Source organism: Orcinus orca, chromosome X (genome assembly GCF_937001465.1).
Source record: "Orcinus orca chromosome X, mOrcOrc1.1, whole genome shotgun sequence".
NCBI lineage: Eukaryota > Metazoa > Chordata > Mammalia > Artiodactyla > Delphinidae > Orcinus > Orcinus orca.
Genome location: NC_064580.1, coordinates 32,866,604 through 32,892,919, shown reverse-complemented (window position 1 = coordinate 32,892,919; position 26,316 = coordinate 32,866,604). Strand labels below are relative to the sequence as shown.

The 26,316-nt window shown below is 43.1% G+C and overlaps 2 protein-coding genes across 2 annotated transcripts in view; one reads left to right on the top strand and one right to left on the bottom strand.

Annotated features, from left to right (window-relative positions):
- CFAP47 (cilia and flagella associated protein 47) overlaps window positions 1–26,316 on the bottom strand; it is a 541,109-nt gene that overhangs the window by 255,576 nt on the left and 259,217 nt on the right.
- On the top strand, window positions 24,767–25,832 carry LOC101282889 (melanoma-associated antigen B4-like). Its single transcript, XM_004285843.2, has one exon. It carries the CDS (start codon window positions 24,777–24,779, stop codon window positions 25,830–25,832), a length of 1,056 nt encoding a protein of 351 aa, XP_004285891.2. The 5' UTR covers window positions 24,767–24,776.

The following is a 26,316-nucleotide window of genomic DNA, read 5'->3' as shown; positions in this document are numbered from 1 at the left end:
TGCCCATCAACAGACAAATGGATAAGGAAGATGTGGTACATATACACAATGGAATATTACTCAGCCATAAAAAAGAACAAAATTCGGTCATTTGTAGAGACGTGGATGGACCTAGAGACTGTCATACAGAATGAAGTAAGTCAGAAAGAGAAAAACAAATATCGTATGTTAATGCATATATGTGGAATCTAGAAAAAATGGTACAGATGAACCGGTTTGCAAGGCAGAACTAGAGATACAGATGTAGAAAACAAACGTATGAACTAGGAGATTGTGACTGACATATATACACTAATATGTATAAAACAGATAACTAATAAGAACCTGCTATATAAAAAATAAAATAAAATTTAAAAAGAAAAAAAAAATCATTGGCCATTGGCAAATGATTTAACCTCCAGCTCCTCTCTGCTCCTAGGAGGTCAGGATGTGGGATGAAAGTTCCAACCCTCTAATCACATGGATAGTTCCTCTGGTGACCAGCCCCCACCCTTAGGTGATCTAGAGTCTTTCCAAAAGTCACCTCATTAACATAACAAAAAACACCTTCACCACTCTCCGCACTTAAGAAATTCCCAGGGTTTTAGGAGCTCTGTGCCAGAAATGGCAATGAAGGCCAAATCTATATTTCTTATTACAAATCACAATATCACAGTATTGTAACATGGACGAGCCAATTTTGACTCCGTGTTGAATCTGTTTCTTTGACTCTAGCCTTTGCTTTTCATTGCTTTTGTTATTATAATCATACATAATGGCCTGTCTCAGGGAATCCTACCCACCTGTGAATGGCTGAAGAAATTAGCACATCCCCTCCCAGAGGCTGGCCATTCCAGGAGATGTTTTCCAAGACTGATGGTCCTTTTTACTTTACTTCCTCCCCCCTCTCCCTCTCTATTCTGCCTTTTTACTTTACTTCCCTCTCTGATTCTATCAAAGAAACTGGCATCCAGACCCCCATAAGATGGTAATTTTGAGACATCAGTCTTCCATCTTCTCAGTCTGCCGGCTTTCCAAATAAAGTTGTATTCCTTGCCTCAACACCTCATCTCCAATTTATTGGCCTATCGTGCGGTGAGCAGAGTGAGCTTGGACTCGGTAACATTCTTTCATTACATACATTGAGTGCTATCCAACCACTGTCACATGCACTTCTAGTTCCACATGACTTTCACTATAACATGTGACTTAATGTTTTTCAATGACAGATTTTTAAAATTATGTGTTATTTTAATCTATTTTGCCAATTGACAGAGAAAAGAGATGACAATTTTCATCTTTTCATTGTCCATAAAAAAATCTCTGCATTTTCTTGGATTATTCAGATAGTTTGATTTGTTCTGAAGAACCATCTCGAATTGGCTTATGTTGATCAGAAGGAAAGAATCAATTGCCAGTTTATGATGATTATGTTAGATTTAGGGATGCCTGATGGTTTAACACTTGGTTGGAGTCTCTTTACTCCATTAACTGCAGGAACTTATAGGAGTATGCCAGATCCGAGTTAACTGAGAATCCAATTGAGGATTGTGTACTGGACCAAACACCCAGACATCATTTTCAAGACTTTTTATTAGTTAATGAATGATTAGTCATGACAGGGAACAGAATACAGCCACCCCAAGATGTGCCAACTTTGCATGTGGATTGATTTGACTGAAAGCAACTGAGACCCAGCAAACTCAGGAAAAACTTTTTACCTCTCCCTTAACTGCCTAAAAGAATTTCAATAAGGAGCCTATACCAGGAAGAGGGCTATCACCAGAGATAACTTTTTTCATCAGAAAGACTTATCTCCATGGCAGGGCAAACATTTGTTTACCCAACATTTGCTCTTCCCATCTTCCTGTGAATTGTCTTCCCCCCTTTTGAAGCCTCAGACCCCTACCCCCTTATTCTTAGTTCAGGATGGCATATAAGCCTCAACTGTCTGACTGTCTCATATTTTTATGGGGCTTCTGTATGTATATAACTTGTTTCTCCTGTTTGTCTTATGTCAATGTAATTATTGGACCAGCTAAAGAACCTAGAAGGGAAGAAGGGAAATTTTTTCCATCCCTAAACTCATCACCCTGAGTGTGCTGCATGTAGAAAATGGAAAGGACCTCAGACTGAAGGCTTCCCTGAATTGAAATGGTCCATGGCCACTAGGGCTCCATCTTTGTGTACATTTCTGATTTGAGTGTGGACTGAGTGGGACACTAGAAGTGACGATATGAGTGATAAGCCCTCTACTTTGCTGTTACTGTGCATTCTCTTTTTACTTATCTTGTACACTTCCTTAAAGCTAAGTTAACATGTTGCTATGTGAAGTTCAGTGTATTTTCCACTTTTGATTGTCAAACCAAACCCAAGGCCATGCTGCTGGTGAAGCAGACTAGGCCCTATATGACTGACTATGCAAAAGATAACATTTCCAATATATTTTTGCCTATGGACTGGGATAAGTTAGGCATTAGCGATCAGTTAGCAATGAGCTGAGTCTTCCCATAATCTTTGTGATAAACAGAGGGAAATTTTCTTGAAGGATTTAAAGAACTTGAGCATCCTTAAGTATGGCTGTAAAGTAGATTTTAAAAAATCATATCTACTATGGGTTTTTACTGTGCTGCAATAAAGATGAAAATCAGAGCATATGCAGTAAATAACTCACTATCCAAATCTCAGCTACCTCTGAAAACCTCATGCAGGCAAGCCAGCAAGCACATAATACATATGTAAATATTCTGAGCTACAATCTGTGAAGTCTCAAAGTCTGTAAGTTAATTTTTTTCCACTTAATTTTAAAAAACCTGTTTGTGTACTTTAAGGCAGTGCCTTTTTGCTTTTATTTTATAGAAAAAAAAGTAATAACCTTGGATATCTGGTTTCTTAGGCCACAAAAAAGTTACAAGTACTAGGAAAAGGAACTAGTGTAAGCAGATTCATTGATAATAAAAAGCGAGAGGATATAGTCATATGACATGTGAATAAAGAAACAAACTATTAAAAGCTAAAAAATAATCCAAGGGCTTCCCTGGTGGCACAATGGTTAAGAATCTGCCCGCCAATGCAGGGGACACAGGTTTGAGCCCTTGTCCGGGAAGATCCCACATGCCGCGGAGTAACTAAGCCCGTGTGCCACAACTACTAAGCCTGCGTTCTAGAGCCCGCGAGCCACAACTACTGACCCTGAGTGCCACTACTACTGAAGCCCATGCACCTAGAGCCTGTGCTCTGCAACAAGAAGCTACCACAATGAGAAGCCTGCGCACCGTGACAAAGAGTAGCCCCTACTCACCACAACTAGAGAAAGCACGCACACAGCAATGAAGACCCAACTCAGAACACCTCCCAAAAAAGATAATAATAATCCAAGCATCTCAGCACCATTTAGAGGAGAAATAGGCTTGTATACAGTCCTGTGGACCACTATACTGGATACTGAGGTGATACAAATATTTCAACCATTTCAAACCATATTCTATTTAAGAGGAAAGAAGGTCTATGTCTACTCCTTTATTCAATTATTACACACTGAGTACATAATACAAAGCCAGTTACTGTACTTAGAAATAGAAACATGACAAATACAATAATGCAATCTCTAGTTAAAGCATATTTAGAAAGATAATTAATCCTAAATGGTTGAACTGTAAAATCTTTAAAAAAGGTAAAGTATAAAAAGTAGAATGAAAAAAAAATGCTACCAAATTTAACTCCTTTTCCAAAGTTTTCAAGGAATATGGCCTATCACACCTGCATTTGTCAGTGTTTCTTCCTGGTCTAAAATTCAAGCTGTTATTCCACCAGGAAATGGTTCTTATATTTTTAGACCACGTTTAAAGAAAACAATATTTTTAAAATAAAGATTGGTCTCATAATGAATAAATAGAATAGAAATGAAGAAATGTGAACTACTGCTTCGTTAAAAAAAAAAGATGTAGATCATGACATGAGCTCAAATTTTAATTTAACTAATCTGTTACAATGTCACTGAATGTTCTAACCTGTGTACAAATTATTGTAGTAAATCTTAATTCAAAAATATATTTTGGGGCACATTTTCAGTAGGAGTCAGCCAAGAATCAGATCAGATTTAACTTTTAGAAGTTTACATTTCCACTGATCAGATTGTTTAAGTGGAATGACATAATAAACAATGTTTGAATACACCATAAATGTTTATCACCATAACAAAACTTATTAGTCATTTAAGTCTAAATATTATCAAGATCACAAATGTGTTGTAAAGAAAATATAATTTAATTCCATAAGGTAAGAATTACAAAAAAGAAAATAACTTTTTTAAAAAAAGAAAGGAAGAGAGGGCTTCCCTGGTGGCGCAGTGGTTGAGAGTCCGCCTGCCGATGCAGGGGACACGGGTTCGTGCCCCAGTCCGGGAAGATCCCACATGCCGCGGAGCGGCTGGGCCCGTGAGCCATGGCCGCTGGGCCTGTGCATCTGGAGCCTGTGCTCCGCAACAGGAGAGGCCACAACAGTGAGAGGCCGGTGTACCGCAAAAAAAAAAAAAAAAAAAAAAAAGAAAGGAAGAGAGAACATTATTTTTAAAAAGCATTCAAGTTTGTTCATCAACAGCCCCTATTAAAGAGGACAACAAAAGAAGAGACTTTGAGGAGAAGATGCAAGTTTCAGTTAAAACAGGAGGTGGAGAAAAAGCTCCAAGAAGAGACTGAGGCTACAGGGAAGCTTTCTGGTGGTAGAAGACATGGCATCAATCTGATCTCAGCTCTACAGCAGTGCACAGCATCATCCAGGGGATCACTGCCAGGGGTTCCAGGAAACCTGAGAGGCACCTGTTCCTGAGTGAAAGATGAAGTCTGCAGGCCCAGAAAAATCCCCGTTTCCCTTGTCTTCTCACTCACATTATCCATGGTGGCTCCTGACTCCTTAATCATCTTTATCAAACCTCCTCCCCTCTCAGCCTACATGCTAGTTTTTCTCAGAAAATCCCTCACCTCTATGTCAAAGAGCAAAAGGATGACATCTTAATGAAAACACGTCAGTGTCCTACCACGTGTCTAAAAGTTCTTGCATTTGTGCTCACTTTTCTTCCTTCTCTACAGCCACAATGGATGAGCGCTCCCTTCTCTTGTACTAGACACCAGCCTTTCTCATCTTCTTTTTTACTGTCCTACATCAGCTGTCTTTTTTAGCTTTTGGATCTTTAACTTCTCCCTCCGACCAATTCCTTTTCAGCCATATCAAAACATGCTCACTATACTCAGCTTTTAGAGAGTTCTCCCCAAATTGGATTCTCCTTGATTCTTCTGTTCCCTCTACCAGTTACAATTCTTGAAAGAGATTTCTACCCTCACTGTCTCCACTTTCATTTATTCCTTTTGTTCATCAAACCAAGGCACACCTAATGACCTTCCCTAACTCATCACTACCACCACGCCCTGAAAGTCTTTTGGCATCTTTGCTGTCCAATAACAAAAGAGTTTTTTAATCATTATCTTAAGCAACCTCTCAATTTCATCTGATACTGTTAACCACATCCTCCCCCAAAGGCTCTCTTTCGTACTTTTTCATGATATCATAAAGTGTTACTGCCATCCTTTTGCCTATTTCAGGCGCGTTTGCAGGATTCTCTTCCTTTTCTATTTAAATAATGGGTTTCTTTGACACTGGGTTTCTAACCTACGCTGTCTTTTCTTTTCACTTTATAGCTGTGTTTATTCCAATTTTATCCTCTATAAACCACTAAATTTGCATTAAGAAACCACACAGACCACCAATTTGCATATTCAAAAAATAGGATTCGACACAATATTTAAAATACTTGTTAGTGGTACTAATAAGAAAAACTATAGCTTCATCAGTGAGATGAATGATATTGTTAAATCTCTATCAAATTATATATATTTATCAAGATGATGAATATATTCAGCTCTGTATCACTTTATATATTCAGTAAGTTTCTTTTCTTACTCTGTTTCCACTAAATGAGAAAATCATAACTCATAATCATAAGTTAACAGAATGGGTGCCCATTTTGATTGTTATGGACAGTCAGGCCCAATATGAAACTAGAAATAATAGAGATATTTTTCTTTAAAATCTACTTTCAAATACTAATCAAATGCTAAGGTGGTTGATAAGCATATCACACTCAAAAGCAGATGGTAAAAAAAACTAAACTTGGAAAATAACATTAAAGCAAATAGTATAATACTCCTCAATAGCATTCATCTTGGAGAAGAGTTTCTTCAGCCTTCATTTCCAGGACCTGAATAAACTATATAGTGTTTTTGTGCAGATCAGAAAATGGCAGTCCCTCTGAGAGCATGATGTCCTGATAGTACCTGCATTTAAATTAAGAGTTCCCGCCCCTCACTTTGGTGAGACACAGCATAGATCAGGGTCCCCAGTCTTAGAAAGCAGCATGTAGACTGGATTTCAGCACCCATTCAATTCAGCTGTACAGAAACTACACAATCATATTCAGTTTCTGTCCTTTCAACAACTGGATATTTTTTTTCTCCAATAAATCTTTGGAAATGGTCAAACTCTTAATGCTTAGTGATTTGTACCACATTAAAAACCATGATATTCAAATCTTATAGGTATATATGCAGTGTATCCAAGACATGGAAAGCATCATTTGATGCATCATTTCAGCCAGTCACTTAAAATAATGGAAATGGTATATACAGAAAACATCAGTGCTATGAAAATATTATTTTTAATCTCACTCCTATTGGAAAAATGCATGACAGTGATCATCCCTACACAACTAGTACATCTCAACATTGGAAAGAAGGATGTTGAATTCAGAGATCACAATAAACGTATGTAATTCAGTAGCCTTACTTTGATAGTGTTTACAATTTTTTTCTATGTCTTTTTACACTGAATTCAGAACAGAAGCATATTTTTAATCCCACATTTCCCTATGAATAAGGGTACATTTGCGACACCTTTTCTGTTGTGACCAATGGCTCATTCTCTATTAATATATATACCACTGGTGGATTTTCTCCAAGTACCTTACAAATTAATCTTTAAGTAACAAAGAATCACTCTTCATAATGCATGGGCTTTCTCTGATAAAGAGAAGAAAATGTCATCATATACTTCTTTCATATACAGTCAACCCTCCATATACACTGGTTCCCCATTGTGGGTTCCACATCCCTGGATTCAACCAACAACAGATAGAAAACATTCAGAATTCCAAAAAGCAAAACTGAATTTGCCCCACACTGGCAACTATTTACATAACATTTAAACTGCATTTAAAACTATTTACAGAGCATTTATATTGTATTAGGTATGACAAATAACCTAGAGATGGGAGATTTAAAGCATATGGGAGCATGTGCCTGGGTAATATGCAAATACTATGCCATTGTGTATAAAAGACTTGAGTATCCTAGCATTTGGTTTCTGTGGGGGGTCCTAGAACCAATCCCCTTCCGATACCCAGAGGCAACTATATAATTATGACAGATGTGCAAAGAGTTATTCATATGTTCCCTATACATGGTTAAATCCAAATAAACTGTGCAATACTTGCTATCTCATGTGAGAATAATCATGTTTCCACACTGCATTCCAGGGACATTATGGGACATCCTACAAATCCATTTAATAAAAGAATTTCACCAATTATGCTTTCCTGCCAATCATATTTTATTGAAGCTCATTTAAAATATTCAGTAGAATTCATATCTTACCTCCTTTAGCAACAAATATTCTAATTTTATTATAGGGAGAATTTAAACTGGTATGGGGAAAATGTGTTTAATTAACCAGAAAAATTGTTGCTCTTTGTTTAAAAATATCAATATATTTGACAGAACTGTACCACTATTAAAAAAAAAAACCTTTCTGACAGAAAATACACTGGGAACAAATGAATAAACAGTTTAATTAAAATTATTGAGATATTTATTTCTGATCATCTATTTCTCTTCCAGATTCTTGTATAAAATTATCACATTCACTTCTTTCAGCACATACATATTCATCCTTTATATCCACATGAGAGCCCTACTTATAATTTACATTTAGAACAGCATTCTGAGTTTAAGTGTTTCTCTTACTGTTTTCACCTCCCATATGCTTCAATCAGCCATTTTTTTAGCCATCAATACATTTTTGTAAATTGGGAATATAATGCAAGAAAATAGCAACAATTAAACGTAAATTTAACAAGCAAAAGTAACATAAATGACACAAAATCAAATTGGTTAAGACAAGCTATATCCTGTTATCAAAACTATTAGCAAAGAAGAACTGACAAAGGCATTCCTGAAGTGCACGAATGACCTCTAGGAAAGAGACAATTAGAACCTAAAGGGATTTGTGTGAAAAATCACAATTTTCTATTTCTAACTTGTAAAACTCATCTCAACAACACGGCTTGCTTTTTTTTAAAGTGAAATTGTCAATCCATTACTGATTTAGAAGAATGCCTAGAGCTACCCATGCTTTAGACACAATATATGGAGAAACACAGCTCTATAGGTGATCTATCGGGCAATCATCCATGCCTATGACTTTCTCATTGAATCAGTAAAGAATCTCAACCACATGCTACCATTCAGATCAAATTCCTGACTAAAGGATCAACCCACCTGGTAATCATACACAGCACCATGATACAGTAGGACCAAAATTAATTTATCATGCCCTCTTGCTGTGTCCCTTTGTCTTCCCCAAACAAAATCCTGTTATCATCCCTTGTCTTGTATTTCAGTGACTGGGATCAAATTCCACTAAGTCACCAGAGCAAGGAACCCACTGTGATCTTTGACTTCTCTGTCTCCTTCACCCCCATAAGATGTAGTCATTCACCAACTCCTACTGAGTTCTACTCCTAATATTTATGAAAGCTGCCCCTTTCTCATCTTTCCTACTACCACAAGCATTTCCAGCACCAGCACTATTCACAATAGCCAAGACATGGAAACAACGCATATGTCCATCAACACATGAATGGATAAAATATGGTACATATATACAGTAGAATACTACTCAGCCATAAAAAAGAATGAAATAATGCCATTTGCAGCAGCATGGATGGACCTAGACATTATTACGCTAAGTGAAGTAAGTCAGACAAAAAGACAAATACTACGGAGGCTGGAGAAGATGGTGGAACAGAAAGACGCGGAGATCACCTTCCTCCCAAAAGATACATCAGAAATACATCTACACGTGGAACTGCTCCTATAGAACACCTACTGAACAATGGCAAAAGACCTCAGACCTCCCAAAAGGCAACAAACTCCCACGTACCTGGGTAGGGCAAAGGAAAAAAGAAAAAAACAGAGACAAAAGAATAGGGACGGGACCTGCACCAGTGGGAGGGAGCCGTGAAGGAGGAAACGTTTCCACACACTAGAAGTCCCTTCACGGGCGGAGACTGTGGGGGGGCGGGGGGGGAAGCATTGTAGCCACAGACGAAGAGTGCAGCAACGCAGATGCAGAGGGCAAAGCGGAGTGATGCCCGCACAGAGGATCGGTGCCGACCAGCACTCACCAGCCCGAGAGGATTGTCTGCTCTCCTGCAGGGGCAGGTGGGGGCTTGGGAGCTGAGGCTCGGGCTTCCGTCAGATCCCAGGGAGAGGACTGGGGTTGGTGGACTGAACACAGCCTGAAGGGGTTAGTGCACCACGGCTAGCAGGGAGGGAGTCCGGGAGAAGTTTGGAGCTGCTGAAGAGGCAAGAGACTTCTTCTTCCCTCTTTGTTTCCTGGTGCGCGAGGAGAGGGGATTAAGAGCGCCTCTACAAGGAGCTCCAGAGATGGCCGTGAGACGGGCGCGAGCCGCGGCTATTAGCGAGGACCCCAGAGACGGGCATGACATGCTAAGCCTGCTGCTGCAGCCACCAAAAAGCCTGTGTGCAAGCACAGCTCACTCTCCACACCTCCCCTCCCGAGAGCCTGTGCAGTCCGCCCCTGCCAAGGTCCCATGATCCAGGGACAACTTCCCCAGGAGAACGCACGGCGCGCCTCAGGCTGGTGCAACGTCCCGCTGGCCTCTGCTGCCGTAGGCTCGCCCCGCACTCCGTGGCCTCCATCCTCTCCGCCTGAGTGAGCCACAGCCCCCGAATCAGCTGATCCTTTAACTCAGTCCAGTCTGAGCGAAGAACAGACGCCCTCAGGCGACCTACACACAAAGGCGGGGCCAAATACAAAACAACCCCTTGGAGGTGTGCAAACAAAGAACAGAAAGGGAAATCTCTCCCAGCAGCCTCAGGAGCAGCAGATTAAAGCTCCACAATGAACCTGAGGTACCCTGCATCTGTAGAATACCTGAACAGACAAAGAATCATCCCATATTGAGGAGGTGGACTTTGGGAGCAAGATAGATTATTTTTTCCCCTTTTCCTCTTTTTGTGTGTATGTGTATGCTTCTGTGTGAGATTTTGTCTGTATAGCTTTGCTTTCACCATTTGTCCTAGGGTTCTGAACGTCTGGGTATTTTTTGTTTTTTTTTTTTAACTTAAAAAAAATTTTTTTCTTAAAAATTATATTTTATTTTTTGTTTAATAACTTTATTTTATTTTATCTATTTTACTTTATCCTCTTTCTTTCCTTCTATCCTTCTCTCTCTCTCTCTCACTCTCTCTCCCTCCCTCTCTCTCTTTTCTTTCTTTCCCTTCCTTCCTTCCTTCCTTCCTTCCTTTCTTCCTTTCTTTCTATTTTTCTCCCTTTTATTCTGAGCCACGTGGATGAAAGGCTCTTGGTGCTCCAGCCAGGCATCAGGGCTGTGCCACTGACGTGGGAGAGCCAACTTCAGGACACTGGTCCACAAGAGACCTCCCAGCTCCACGGTATATCAAACGGCGAAAATCTCCCAGAGATCTCCATCTTAACGCCAAGACCAAGCTCGACTCAACGACCAGCAAGCTACAGCGCTGGACACCCTATGCCAAACAATTAGCAAGACAGGAACACGACCCCACCCATTAACACAGAGGCTGCCTAAAATCATAATAACTCCAAAGACACCTCAAAACACACCACCAGACGTGGACCTGCCCACAAGAAAGACAGGATCTAGCCTCATCCACCAGAACACAGGCACTAGTCCCCTCCACCAGGAAACCTACACAACCCACTGAACCAACCTTCGCCACTGGGGACAGACACCAAAAACAATGGGAATTACGAACCTGCAGCCTGCGAAAAGGAGACCCCAAACACAGTAAGATAAGCAAAGTGAGAAGACAGAAAAAAACACAGCAGATGAAGGAGCAAGGTAAACACCCATCAGACCTAACAAAAGAAGAGGAAATAGGCAGTCTACCTGAAAAAGAATTCAAAATAATGATAGTGAAGATGATCCCAAATCTTCGAAATACAATAGAGAAAATGCAAGAAACATTTAACAAGGACCTAGAAGAACTAAACAGCAAACAAGAAACAATGAACAACACAATAAATGAAATTAAAAATACTCTAGAAGGGATCAATAGCAGAATAACTGAGGCAGAAGAACGGATAAGTGACCTGGAAGATAAAATAGTGGAAATAATTACTGCAGAACAGAATAAAGAAAAAAGAATGAAAAGAACTGAGGACCGTCTCACAGACCTCTGGGACAACATTAAATGCAGCAACATTCGAATTATAGGGGTTCCAGAAGAAGAAGAGAAAAAGAAAGAGACTGAGAAAATATTTGAAGAGATTGTAGTTGACAACTTCCCTAATATGGAAAAGGAAATAGTTAATCAAGTCCAGGAAGCAGAGAGAGTCCCATACAGGATAAATCTAAGGAGATACACGCCAAGACACATATTAATCAAACTGTCAAAAATTAAATACAAAGAAAATATACTACAAGCAGCAAGGGAAAACCAACAAATAACACACAAGGGAATCCCCATAAGGTTAACAGCTGATCTTTCAGCAGAAACTCTGCAAGCCAGAAGGGACTGGCAAAACATACTTAAAGTGATGAAGGAGAAAAACCTACAACCGAGATGACTCTACCCAGCAAGGATCTCATTCAGATTTGATGGAGAACTTAAAACCTTTACAGACAAGCAAAAGCTGAGAGAGTTCAGCACCACCAAACCAGCTTTACAACAAATGCTAAAGGAACTTCACTAGGCAAGAAACACAAAAGAAGGAAAAGACCTACAATAACGAACCCAAAACAATTAAAAAAATGGGAATAGGAACATACATATCGATAATTACCTTAAATGTAAATAGACTAAATTCTCCCAGCAAAAGACACAGAGTGGCTGAATGGATACAAAAACAAGACCCGTATGTATGCTCTCTACAAGAGACCCACTTCAGACCTAGGGACACACACAGACTGAAAGGGAGGGGATGGAAAAAGATATTCCATGCAAATGTAAATCAGAAGAAAGTTGGAGTAGCAATTCTCATATCAAACAAAATAGACTTTAAAATAAAGACTATTACAAGAGACAAAGAAGGACACTACATAATGATCAAGGGATCAATCCAAGAAGAAGATTTAACAATTGTAACTATTTATGCACCCAACATAGGAGCACCTCAATACATAAGGCAAACACTAACAGCCATAAAAGGGGAAATTGACAGTAACACAATCATAGTAGGGGACGTTAACACCCCACGTTCACCAATGGACAGATCATCCAAAATCAAAATAAATAAGGAAACACAAGCTTTAAATGATACATTAAACAAGATGGACTTAATTGATATTTATAGGCCATTCCATCGAAAAACAACAGAATACACATTTTTCTCAAGTGAGAACTAGAACTAGAACAAAAAATTTCACAATTTGAATGGAAACACAAAACACCCTTACCTAGGGGTAAGATGGGAATAAAGACAGACCTACTAGAGCATGGACTTGAGGATATGGGGAGGGGGAAGGGTAAGCTGTGACAAACTGAGAGAGTGGCATGGACATATATACACTACCAAATGTAAAACAGAGAGCTAGTGGGAAGCAGCCGCATAGCACAGGGAGATCAGCTCGGTGCTTTGTGACCACCTAGAGGGGTGGGATAGGGAGGGTGGGAGGGAGGGAGACGCAAGAGGGAGGAGATATGGGGATATATGTATATGTATAACTGATTCACTTTGTTATAAAGCAGAAACTAACAAACCCTGTAAAGCAATTATACTCCAATAAAGATGTTAAAAAATAAATAAATAAATGAAAAGCCTACATACTGTAGGATTCCGTCAATATTATATTCTGGAAAAGGCACAACTCTAGGGGGAGTAAAAAGTTCAGAGTTGTTAGGGGCTCAAAGTGAGGTTTTGAGGGATGGACAGGTGGAGCACGGGAGAGTTTTAGGGCAGTGAAACTCTTCTGCATGATGCTCTGTTGGGGAGTAGATGACGTCATGCCTTTGTCAACCACTATAGAACTATAAAGCACAAAAAGTGAAATGTGTAATAAACAGTGGACAATAGTCAATAATAATGTATCACTATTAGTTGATCAATTATAACAAATGAACTTGCATCCATTGAATGAACTTGCATCCATTGTACCAACACAAGATGTTAATAATAGGAGAATCGGGCTTCCCTGGTGGCGCAGTGGTTGAGAGTCCACCTGCCGGTGCAGGGGACACGGGTTCGTGCCCCGGTCCAGGAAGATTCCACATGCCGCGGAGCGGCTGGGCCAGTGAGCCATGGCTGCTGGGCCTGCACGTCCGGAGCCTGTGCTCTGCAATGGGAGAGGCCACAACAGTGAGAGGCCCGCATACCGCAAAAAAAAAAAAAAAAAAGGAGAATCTAACTGGAAGAAGAGAGTGGCTGTATGGGAACTCTTTGCATTATCTGCTTAACTTTCTGTAGTCTGAATCTGTTCTTTTAAAAAGTCTATTAATTTAAAAACTAGAAAAAAATCTAGACAAGAACACATAGCCAGTACAGAGCTATATACAACAATACCAAATAAATAAGAGTCATGAATAACGAAAAGCAAAAGATAGCAATGCTAATAATTTGATCCTCTAATTAAAACGCTAAGGGAATAGGCACAGAAAATAGTTAAACATATAAGGAACTTCAGAAACCTGGTGGAAAAAAGATCACCACAGCGAAATCAAGAGACTGGCCGGAAACAAAATCAACAATTCCTTAGATCATGTTAATAGAAAATACACCAGGAGCTTCAAGATGGCGAAAGAGTAAGACACAGAGATCACCTTCCACCCACAAATACATCAGAAATACAACTACACGTGGAACAACTCCTACAGAACATTTACTGAACGCTGGCAGAAGACCTCAGACCTCCCAAAAGGAAAGAAAATCCCCATGTACCTGAGGAGGGCAAAAGAAGGAAGAAAAAACAGAGACCAAAGAATAGGGATGGGACCTGCAGCAGTGGGAGGGAGCTGTGAAGGAGGAAACCTTTCCACACACTAGGAAGCCCCTTCGCGGGCAGACACCTTGGGTGGCGGAGGGGGAAGCTTCAGAACCACGGAGGACAGCCCAGCAACAGGGGTGTGGAGGGGGCAAAGCTCAGAGATTTCCGCACAGAGGATCGGCGCTAACCAGCACTCACCAGCCCGAGAGGCTTGCCTGCTCAACTGCCGGGGCAGGTGGGGGCTGGGAGCTGAGGCTCGGGCTTCGGAGGTCGGATCCCAGGGAGAGGACTGGGGTTGGCTGGGTAAACACAGCCTGAAGGGGGGCTAGTGTGCCACAGCTAGCCGGGACGGAGTCTGGGAAAAAGTCTGGAGATGCCAAAGAGACAAGAGACATTTTCTTGCCTCTTTGTTTCCTGGTGCGCGAGGAGAGGGGATTCAGAGCGCTGCTTAAAGGAGCTTCAGAGACGGGGGCGAGCTGCTGCTATCAACACAGACCCCAGAGATGGGCACGAGACACTAAGGCCACTGCTGCAGCCACCAAAGAGCCTGTGTGCAAGCACAGGTCACTCTCCACACCTCCCCTCCCGGGAGCCTGTGCAGCCTGCCACTGCCAGGGTCCCGTGATCCAGGGACAACTTCCCCGGGAGAACGCACGGCGTGCCTCAGGCTGGTGCAACATCACGCCAGCTGCTTCCGCCGCAGGCTCGCCCCGAAATCCGTACCCCTCCCTCCCACCGGCTTGAGTGAGCCAGAGCACCCGAGTCAGCTGCTCCTTTAACCCCGTCCTGTCTGAGCGAGGAACAGATGGCTCGAGGCGACCTACATGCAAAAGCGGGTCCAAATCCAAAGCTGAACACCGGGAGCTGTGTGAACAAAGAAGACAAAAGGAAATCTCTCCCAGAAGCCTCATGAGCAGCAGATTAAATCTCCACAATCAACTTGACGTACCCTGCATCTGTGGAACACCTGAATAGACAACAAATCATCCCAAATTGAGGAGGTGGACTTTGAGAGCAACGATATATATATTTATTTTTCCCTTTCTCTCTTTTTTGTGAGTGTGTATGTGTATGCTTCTGTGTATGATTTTGTCTGTAGAGCTTTGCTTTTACCGTTTGTCCCAGGGTTCTCTCCATTTTTTTTCTTTTTATTACTTAAAAAATTATTTTTAATAAGCATTTCTTATTTTAATAACTTTCTTTTATTTGAATTTACTTTACGTTACCTTCTTTTTTCTTTCCTTGTTTTTTTCCTCCCTTTTATTCTGAGCTGTGAGGAGGACAGGTTCTTGGTGCTCCAGCCAGGCGTCAGGGCTGTGACACTGAGGTGACAGACCCAAGTTCAGGACACTGGTCCACAAGAGAGCTTCCAGCTCCACGGTATATCAAACGGCGAAAATCTCCCAGAGATCTCCATCTCAACGCCAAGACCCAGCTCCACTCAACGACCAGCAAGCTACTGTGCTGGACACACCATGCCAAACAGCTAGCAAGACAGGAACACAACCCCATCCATTAGCACAGAGGCTGCCGAAAATCATAATAAGTCCACAGACACCCCAAAACACACCACCAGATGTGAACCTGCCCACCAGAAAGACAAGATCCAGCCTCATCCACCAGAACACAGGCACTAGTCCCCTCCACCAGGAAGCCTACACAACCCACTGAACCAATCTTAGCCACTGGGGACAGACACCAAAAACAACGGGAACTACGAACCTGCAGCCTGCGAAAAGGAGACCCCAAACACAGTAAATTAAGCAAAATGAGAAGACAGAAAAACACACAGCAGATGAAGGAGCAAGATAAAAACCCACCAGACCTAACAAGTGAAGAGGAAATAAGCAGTCTACCTGAAAAAGAATTCAGAATAATGATAGTAAAGATGATCCAAAATCTTGGAAACAGAATGGAGAAAATACAAGAAACGTTTGACAAGGACCTGGAAGAACTAAAGAAAAACAAACAGTGATGAACAGCACAATAAATGAAATTGAAAATTCTCTAGAAGGGATCAATAGCAGAATAACTGGGGCAGGAGAATGGATAAGTGACCTGGAAGATAAAGTAGTGGAAATAACTACTGCAGAGCTGAGTGAAGAAAAAAGAATGAAAAGAATTGAGGACAGTCTCAGAGACCTCTGGGACAACATTAAACGCACCAACATTCGGAATTCCCTAGTGACGCAGTGGTTAAGAATCCACCTGCCAACACAGGGGACACCGGTTCAAGCCCTGGTCCAGGAAGATCCCACATACCGCAGAGTAACTAAGCCCGAGTGCCACAACTACTGAGCGTGCGCTCTAGAGCTTGCGCGCCACAACTACTGAGCCTGTGCGCCACAACTACGGAAGCCCACACGCCTAGAGCCCACTATCCACAACAAGAGAAGCTACCGCAATGAGAAGCACACACACTGCAATGAAAAGCAGCCCCCGCTCGCCGCAACTAGAGAAAGCCTGCACTCAGCAACAAAGACCCAATGCGGCCAAAAATAAATAAATAAAATAAATAAATTTACAAATACAAAACAAGAAACAACAACAAAAAACGCAGCAACATTCAAATTATAGGGGTCCCAGAAGAAGATGAGAAAAAGAAAGGGATTGAGAAAATATTTGAAGAGATTATGGTTGAAAACTTCCCTATTATGGGAAAGGAAATAGTTAATCAAGTCCAGGAAGCACAGAGAGTCCCATACAGGATAAATCCAAGGAGGTACACACCAAGACACGTATTAATCAAACTATCAAAAATTAAATACAAAGAAAGCATATTAAAAGCAGCAAGGGAAAAACAACAAACACATAAGGGAATCCCCATAAGGTTAACAGCCGATCTCTCAGCAGAATCTCAGCAAGCCAGAAGGCAGTGGCAGGACATATTTAAAATGATGAAGGAGAAAAACCTACAACCAAGATTACTCTACCCAACAAGGGTCTCATTCAGTTTTGATGGAGAAATTAAAACCTTTACAGACAACCAAAAGCTAAGAGAATTCAGCACCACCAAACCAGCTTTACAACAAATGCTAAAGGAACTTCCCTAGGCAGGAAACACAAGAGAAGGAAAAGACCTACAATAATAAACCCAAAACAATTAAGAAAATGGGAACAGGAACATACATATCGATAATTACCTTAAATGTAAGGGGACTAAATGCTCCAACCAAAAGATATAGATCGGCTGAATGGATACAGAAACAAGACCCGTATATATGCTGTCTACAAGAGACCCACCTCGGACCCAGGGACACATACAGACTGAAAGGGAGGGGATGGAAAAAGATATTCCATGCAAATGGAAATCAAAAGAAAGCTGGAGTAGCAGTTCTCATTTCAGACACAATAGACTTTAAAACATAGACTATTACAAGAGACAAGGAAGGACACTACACAATGATCAAGGGATCAATCCAAGAAGAAGATATAACAATTGTAACTATTTATGCACCCAACATAGGAGCACCTCAATACATAAGGCAAATACTAACAGCCATAAAAGGGGAAAGCGACAGCAACGCAATCATAGTAGGGGACTTTCACACCCCACTGTCACCAATGGACAGAGCATCCAAAATGAAAATAAATAAGGAAACACAAGCTTTAAATGATACATTAAACAAGGTGGACTTAATTGATATTTATAGGACGTTCCATCCAAAAACAACAGAATACACATTCCTCTCAAGTGCTCATGGAACATTCTCCAGGATAGTTCATATCTTGGGTCACAAATCAAGCCTTGGTAAATTTAAGAAAACTGAAATCGTATCACGTATCTTTTCCGACCACAACACTATGAGATTAGATATCAATTACAGGAAAAAATCTGTAAGAAATACAAACACATGGAGGCTAAACAACACACTACTTAGTAACCAAGAGATCACTGAAGAAATCAAAGAGGAAATCAAAAAATACCTAGACACAAATGACAATGAAACACGATGACCCAAACCCTATGGGATGCAGCAAAAGCAGTTCTAAGAGGGAAGTTTGCAGCAATACAATCCTACCTCAAGAAACAAGAGAAATCTCAAATAAACAACCTAACCTTACACCTAAAGCAATTAGAGAAAGAAAACAAAAAAAGCCCAAAGTTAGCAGAAGGAAAGATATCATAAAGATCAGATCAGAAATCAATGAAAAAGAAATGAAGGAAAATATAGCAAAGATCAACAAAACTAAAAGCTGGTTCTTTGAGAAGATAAACAAAATTGATAAACCATTAGCCAGACTTATCAACAAGAAAAGGGAGAAGCCTCAAATCAATAGAATTAGAAATGGAAAAGGGAAAGTAACAACTGACACGGCAGAAATACAAAGGATCATTAGAGATAACTACAAGCAACTCTATGCCAATAAAATGAACAACCTGGAAGAAATGGACAAATTCTTCGAAATGCACAAACTTGTGAGACTGAACCAGGAAGAAATAAAAAATATGAACAGACCAATCACAAGCACCGAAATTGAAACTGTGATTAAAAATCTTCCAACAAACAAAAGCCCAGGAACAGATGGCTTCACAGGCGAATTCTATCAAACATTTAGAGAAGAGCTAACACCCATCCTTCTCAAACTCTTCCAAAATATAGCAGAGGGAGGAACACTCCCAAGCTCATTCTATGAGGTCACCATCACTCTGATACCAAAACCAGACAAAGACGTCACAAAGAAAGAAAACTGCAGGCCAATATCACTGAAGAACATAGCCGCAAAACTCCTCAACAAAATACTAGCAAACAGAGTCCAACAGCACATTAAAAGGCTCATACACTATGATCAAGAGGGGTTTATCCCAGGAATGCAAGGATTCTTCAATATACGCAAATCAATCAACGTGATACACCATATTAACAAATGGAAGGAGAAAACCCAGATGATCATCTCAATAGACGCAGAGAAAGCTTTCAACAAAATTGAACACCCATTTATGATAAAAACCCTGCAGAAAGCAGGCATAGAGGGAATTTTCCTCAACCTATTAAAGGCCATATATGACAAACCCACAGCCACCATCATCCTCAAGGGTGAAAAACTGAAACCATTTCCACTAAGATCGGAAACAAGACAAGGTTGCCCACTCGCACAACTATTATTCAACATAGTTTTGGAAGTTTTAGCCACAGCAATCAGAGAAGAAAAAGAAATAAAAGGAATCCAAATTGGAAAAGAAGAAGTAAAGCTGTCACTGTTTGCAGATGACATGATACTATACATAGAGAATCCTAAAGATGCTACCAGAAAACTACTAGAGCTACTCAATGAATCTGGTAAAGTAGCAGGATACAAAATTAATGCACACAAATCTCTTGCATTCCTATACACTAATGATGAAAAATCTGAAAGTGAAGCTAAGAAAACACTCCCATTCACCACTGCAACAAAAAGAATAAAATATCTAGGAATAAACCTACCTAAGGAGACAAAAGACCTGTATGCAAAAAAGTATAAGACACTGATGAAAGAAATTAAAGATGATACAACTAGATGGAGAGATATACCATGTTCTTGGATCGGAAGAATCAACATTGTGAAAATGACTCTACTACCCAAAGCAATCTACAGATTCAATGCAATCCCTATCAAACTACCACTGGCATTTTTCACGGAACTAGAACAAAAAATTTCACAGTATATATGGAAACACAAAAGACCATGAATAGCCAAAGCAATCTTGAGAAAGAAAAATGGAGCTGGAAGAATCAGGCTCCCTGACTTTAGACTACACGACAAAGCTACAGGGATCAAGACAGTATGGTACTGGCACAGAAACACAAATATACATCAATGGAACAGGATAGAAAGTCCAGAGATAAACCCACGCACATATGGTCACCTTATCTTTCATAAAGGAGGCAAGACTATACAGTGGAGAAAAGACAGCCTCTTCAATAAGTGGTGCTGGGAAAACTGGACAGCTACATTAAAAGAATGAAATTAGAACGCTCCCTAACACCATACACAAAAATAAACTCAAAATGCATTGAAGACCTAAATGTAAGGCCAGACACCATCAACCTCTTAGAGAAAAACGTAGGCAGAACACTCTATGACATAAATCACAGCAAGGTCCTTTTTCACCCACCTCCTAGAGAAATGGAAATAAAAACAAAAATAAACAAATGGGACCTAATGAACCTTAAAAGCTTTTGCACAGCAAAGGAAACCATAAACAAGACGAAAAGACAACCCTCAGAATGGGAGAAAATATTTGCAAATGAAGCAACTGACAAAGGATTAATCTCCAAAACATACAAGCAACTCATGCAGCTCAATATGAAAAAAATAAACAACCCAATCCAAACATAGGCAGAAGACCTAAATAGACATTTCTCCAAAGAAGACATACAGATTGCCAACAGACACTTGAAAGAATGCTCAATATCATTAATCATTAGAGAAATGCAAATCAAAACTACAATGAGATATCATCTCACACTGGGCAGAATGGCCATCATCAAAAAATCTACAAACAGTAAATGCTGGAGAGGGTGTGGAGAAAAGGGAACCCTCTTGCACCGTTGGTGGGAATGTAAACTGATACAGCCACTATGGAGAACAGTATGGACGTTCATGAAAAAACTAAAACTAGAACTACCATACGACCCAGCAATCCCAGTACTGGGCATATACCCTGAGAAAACCATAATTCAAAAAGAGTCATGTACCAAAATGTTCATTGCAGCTCTATTTACAATAGCCAGGACATGAAAGCAACCTAAGTGTCCATCAACAGATGAATGGATAAAGAAGATGTGGCACATATATACAATGGAATATTACTCAGCCATAAAAAGGAACGAAACTGAGATATTTGTAGCGAGGTGGATGGACCTACAGACTGTCATACAGAGTGAAGTAAGTCAGAAAGAGAAAAGCAAATACCATATGCTAACACATATACATGGAATCTAAGGAAAAAAAAAAAAAACATGGTCACAAAGAACCTAGGGGCAACACGGGAATAAAAATGCAGACCTACTAGAGAATGGACTTGAGGATACGGGGTGGGGCAAGGGTAAGCTGGGACAAAGTGAGAGAGTGGCATGGACATATATACACTACCAAACGTAAAACAGATAGCTAGTGGGAAGCAGCTGCATAGCACAGGGAGATCAGCTCATTGCTTTGTGACCACCTACAGTGGTAGGATAGGGAGGGTGGGAGGGAGGGAGATGCAAGAGGGAGGAGATATGGGGATATATGTATATGTATAACTGATTCACTTTGTTATAAAGCAGAAACTAACACACCGTTGTAAAGCAATTATACTCCAATAAAGATGTTAAAAAAAAAATCAAAAAGAGACAAGAAAATACACCATAGACAAAAGCAACGATGTAAAAACATATCTAGAAAGAAGCCATACAAATATGTATATAATCTACATGGAGGCCAGAATAAGAATTTCCTGATTGACTTAGGAAAAAGAAGTCTCAACCAGAATAGTATGTTATGTGTATTCGTGAGGCACAGATATTGTAAGAATATCGATTATCCTTAATTCATTTACAGATTTAGTACCTTATCCATACCAGCTGATGACAATCAAACATGGGCTACTGTTTCCTGTACCCAAAGTCAACCATGGAAATATTACAGAAGGAACAAAGAAAAAACATTAACAAAAGCAAAAACACAAAACTAAATAATCCCTGAGGGACAATAAGTCTCCACTGAACTGGAACCTGAGTGTGGGCAGGTAGGGGGATGCCCTGAATTGGAGACAGGTCTGTAGCCTGCAAGAGAGGCAGATGACAGGATTGATTAGAGAAAAGCCTATAACGTTGAGCCCTTGATTCTTCCACTGTGCTCTGGGACCATGAATCTCTACTGCTTCACTGAAGGAATCTGAGGCAGCATTTCAGAGCCCGCATGCCAGGAGCATGGGACACCAAAGATTGCGCTGGATGTGGCAGTATGGTCCACAGGCTGTGAAATAACCACCTGAAACTTTCTTAGTGCATGACAACTGGCCTTTTTAAATGATCATCTTAATAGACTATCACACACAGACTAAAAGAGAAAAGCAAGTAACACAGTAGTTGTACAAAAGGACAGAAATTCATTTCTGAACTTTTGGGCAATGTCCCTGATGTCAACAAAGAGAGACCACAGTGGGAACTGTCAGGCTAAGGCACCCCTTCACTAACTCCTCTGGGATTCTGTGGGGCATGGCTGGGGACAGGGATGGATTCATACCAGAGAAGGAAGGAATTGCAGGCCCTGCCAGCAGTCGATGTGAGGACCTTGAGTGAGACCTGACGGGCTCCAAACCACAGAAGAGAGTCTCGCCTCCTTTCCCCTCAGCTCATCTTACCTGCAGCAGCCATCTCTGGGAGGCTCCAGGCAGAAGTGTCCAGATGAGATGTGCCTGCACTTCACACCAGCAGTCTCAGGGAGTTGATGTCTTTGATGTGAGGCCTTGGCCTCAGGTCAGCAGACGGCAGGTAGCCCAGCACCTACAGGGAGTCAAGAGAAGACACTGAGAGAGGATTGAGAGCAGCATCCGCCATAGAAGAGGGGGCCCCAAAGAGCCCTCACTGTCAGTCTCGGGGGACCCAGGCATGGCTGTGAGGCTCAGGGCCCCAGATACTTCTGGCTGGGGGTGCCGACATAAATGAGAGCCAAGCTGTGACGCCTGCTGACTCAGCTCAGCAGAGGGAAAAGTCCCAGGACCTACCAAGACTCAATGAAAGGCCCTCGTGCCAGATCTGCGGGAAGCTCCCCCGGAAGCACCCCCCACCGCCCACCCCCTCCGCCCCGCCCCTGCCGTCCTCCTGGAGCCCAGATGCTAATGACCGGAAGTCACGTCCTCCAAGCCGCGCTGTGGGGGCGAGGCCATTTTTGAGAGCTGAGGTCCGGCGAGGGTGAGCCGCGGGAGGAGTGCCACATCTCGTCAGGTGTCAAGGTGTGAGGTGACCCCAGTTAGAAGTGCGGGGACACGCCCCCGACACCCCCAATCCCCATTCCCTCCGAAAAGAGGTGGCCACACAGGCCCCGCCCACCCCGCCCCTGCTCTCGGCCCCAGAGGCTCGGGCCTGGCTGTTAGGCCCGAAGTCCATCCGCTTCCCCGGCGGGGTCTCGGGCAAGGAAGGCCTCGCTCTGAGGCTGCTGGACCCTGGCTCAGCTCAGTAGAGGGAGCGCCCCAGGCCCTGTGGAATGAAGGACGGGACCCTCGTGGGGACCGAGGGGCTCCACACCCCAGAATGGCGGCCACGCGGACCCCGCCCCTGACGTCGGCCTGGGAGCCTCCGGGCAGGTCTAAAGACTGAGGGGCTCCCTCAGTGCGAACGCGGACGGACGGACAGACGCGGGAGACCCAGGGAGGAGGGGGCCTTGTCCTGAGGGGCTGGCCGCAGGTCAGCAGAGGGAGGATTTCCAGGGCACGGGAGGAGTCAGGGCGTGGACCATCCTCCCCGTCGCAAGGGCACCTCAGAACCCCTCCCCTGTTGTCAGCCGCTTCCTTCTGGCCACACACGGAGGAGGGAGGGCTGCTGTCTGAGAGGGAAGGTGCAGGCCAGCAGAAGGCGCGTCCCTAAGCACTCCCAAGAGTCAGCCCAAGTCCCTGAGGGCCAGTGGGGCCGCCAGCCACAGGGCCTCGACCTGTCTGCCGCACGCTGCAGGCCTGGTAAAACTCTGCCACATGCGGCCGCGTGGTCACCCTCACTGCCTCCGAATGAGACTCAAGGAGGTGCCGGCACTGGTGCGAGCAGATGGCCCTCGGGGCAAGAGAGGAGCTCCAGGCTGCACCGGCCGTCCAGGGAGGACCCCGAGTGAGGACTAAGGGAGTCACCCACCCCGAAGAGAAGGGACAAGAGAGAATGTGGCCCGTCCCCTCCTGTCAACCCTTAGACTCCCAAGAAAGGACTGTCAGGCTGAGACTGCCCGTACTTTCCTCTGCCAGGTTCAGGCTGAGACTGCCCGTAATTTCCTCTGCCAGGTCCAAGGGAGGTTAGAGCGTTGTTCTGAAGGGGCAGCCACCAGGCAGAAGGGAGGGTCCCAGGACCCTTCGGTGGTGGGCTGAACGCTCCCTCCTTTCCTCCTCCTGGGTGTCATGGAAGATGGTGGTGTCAACTTCAGAGCAGCAGAGGGGAGGGGGTGGGGGTGGGGGTGTCTTGCCAACAACTGTCATCCTGACTGTGAATGGGAACCGTGGAGACCTACCTCCCCTGCCAGCCCCCACTGTCACCCCCGTACCGCCCAGGCAGGGCTGGCTGGCTGTGCCCCAAGGCTCACTCTACCGTCCTCCACAGGGGTCTCAAGGGACAGGCTGAGCAGGAGAACAGGAGCCCTGTGGGTCCTCGAGCAGTGCCCTCACGGACCCTGCAGAGGCGGCCTTGGTTAAAGCCAGGGAGGAATGTCCCTGCTGAAGGTGCTCACAGCATCTCCTTGTCCCTCCCCCAGGTGCCCTCGTTGCCTGCCTTCCTGCGCACACTCCCGCCTGCTGGCCCTGACCTGTGTCATCATGCCTCGGGGCCGGAGGAACAAGCGCCATGGCCGCAAGAAACGCCACCAGGCCCGGGGGGAGACTCAGAGTCTCAAGGGTGCCCAGGCCACTGAGGAGGCGGCGGCGGCGGCGGCAGAAGAGATACAAGAGTCGCCGTCTTCCCCCGCTTCTGTTTCTCGGGATACTTCCCCGAGCTCCCCTGCTGCTGGCACTCACCAGGAGCCTCAGGGAGCCCCAGCCACTACCTCTCGTGATGAAGGGGTTTCATGCCCAGGATCTGAAGAGGGTGCCCAGAGCCAAGATGAGAAAAGTGCAGGTACCTCCCAGGCAGCACCGTCCATTCACAGCAGTTGCAGAGATCCTCTGATCAGGAAGGTCAGAATGTTGGTGCACTTCCTGCTGGAGAAGTACCACACGAAGGAGCCCATCCCGCAGGCAGCACTGCTGAAGGCTGTCAACAGGAAGTACCAGAAGCACTTCCCTGAGATCCTCAGCAGAGCCTCTCAGATCATGGAGGTGGTCTTTGGCCTCGAGCTGAAGGATGTCGACCCCAGCAATCACTCCTACGCCCTCATCAGCAAGATGGCCCTCCCCAGCGAGGGAAGTCCGAGTGATGAGTCGGGGCCTCCCACGTCCGGTCTCCTGATGGTTCTCCTGAGCACGATCTTCAAGAAGGGCAACCGTGCCACTGAGGAGGAAATCTGGGAATTCCTCAGTGAGTTGGGCTTGTATGCTGGGAGGAGGCACTGGATCTTCGGGGAGCCCAGGAGGCTCATCAGCAAAGATTTCGTGCAGCAGAAGTACCTGACGTACCGCCAGGTGCCCAACAGCGATCCTCCGCGCTATGAGTTCCTGTGGGGCCCGAGAGCCCACGCTGAAACCAGCAAGATGAAAGTGCTGGAGTTTATGGCCAAGTCCACTGGTACCGTCCCCAGTGCCTTCCCAGATCTCTATGAGGAGGCTCTGAAAGATGAGGAAGAGAGAGCAGCAGTGAGAGCCGCAACCAGGGCTGCAGCTGTTGCTGAGGGCAGAGCCCCTTCCAGGGCCAAAGCCCGCAGCTCCTCCCACATGTAGGGAGGGAGGCCGCCGGCAGTTTGCTCTCTTTGTTTTGGAAGTGCAGAGTAGTAGGGGTGGAGGGAACAAAGTATAGATCTTATTTACCTTCCTGTTTTAAACTAGTAACTTCTATATATTATTGATTGATTGATTTAGGTTTTTTCAAATGTTTTTTTCTTGTAATAGATAGTGTGTTTTCTTAAGAATAGGAATTCGTGAATGACATTGCTTGCATATCTATTGCTGTCTAAAGAATTCTAAAGTTACAGTTTTGGTATATGTAAAAGAAATTCACGAACCATCTATATTTTCTGTATGATCCAGAAGTAGAAAACATGGCACTGCAATAGAGATTTTCATGGAAATGTGAAAGGCGACCACAGAAAATATTTAGAAACAAAAAATGGAGAAAACAGAGAGTAAAAGCCATTTAACTCGTGGTTTGCCTTACTTCGTTTAAACTTTCTTTTGGTAGAAATAAAAGATACTTTGACTGATTTAG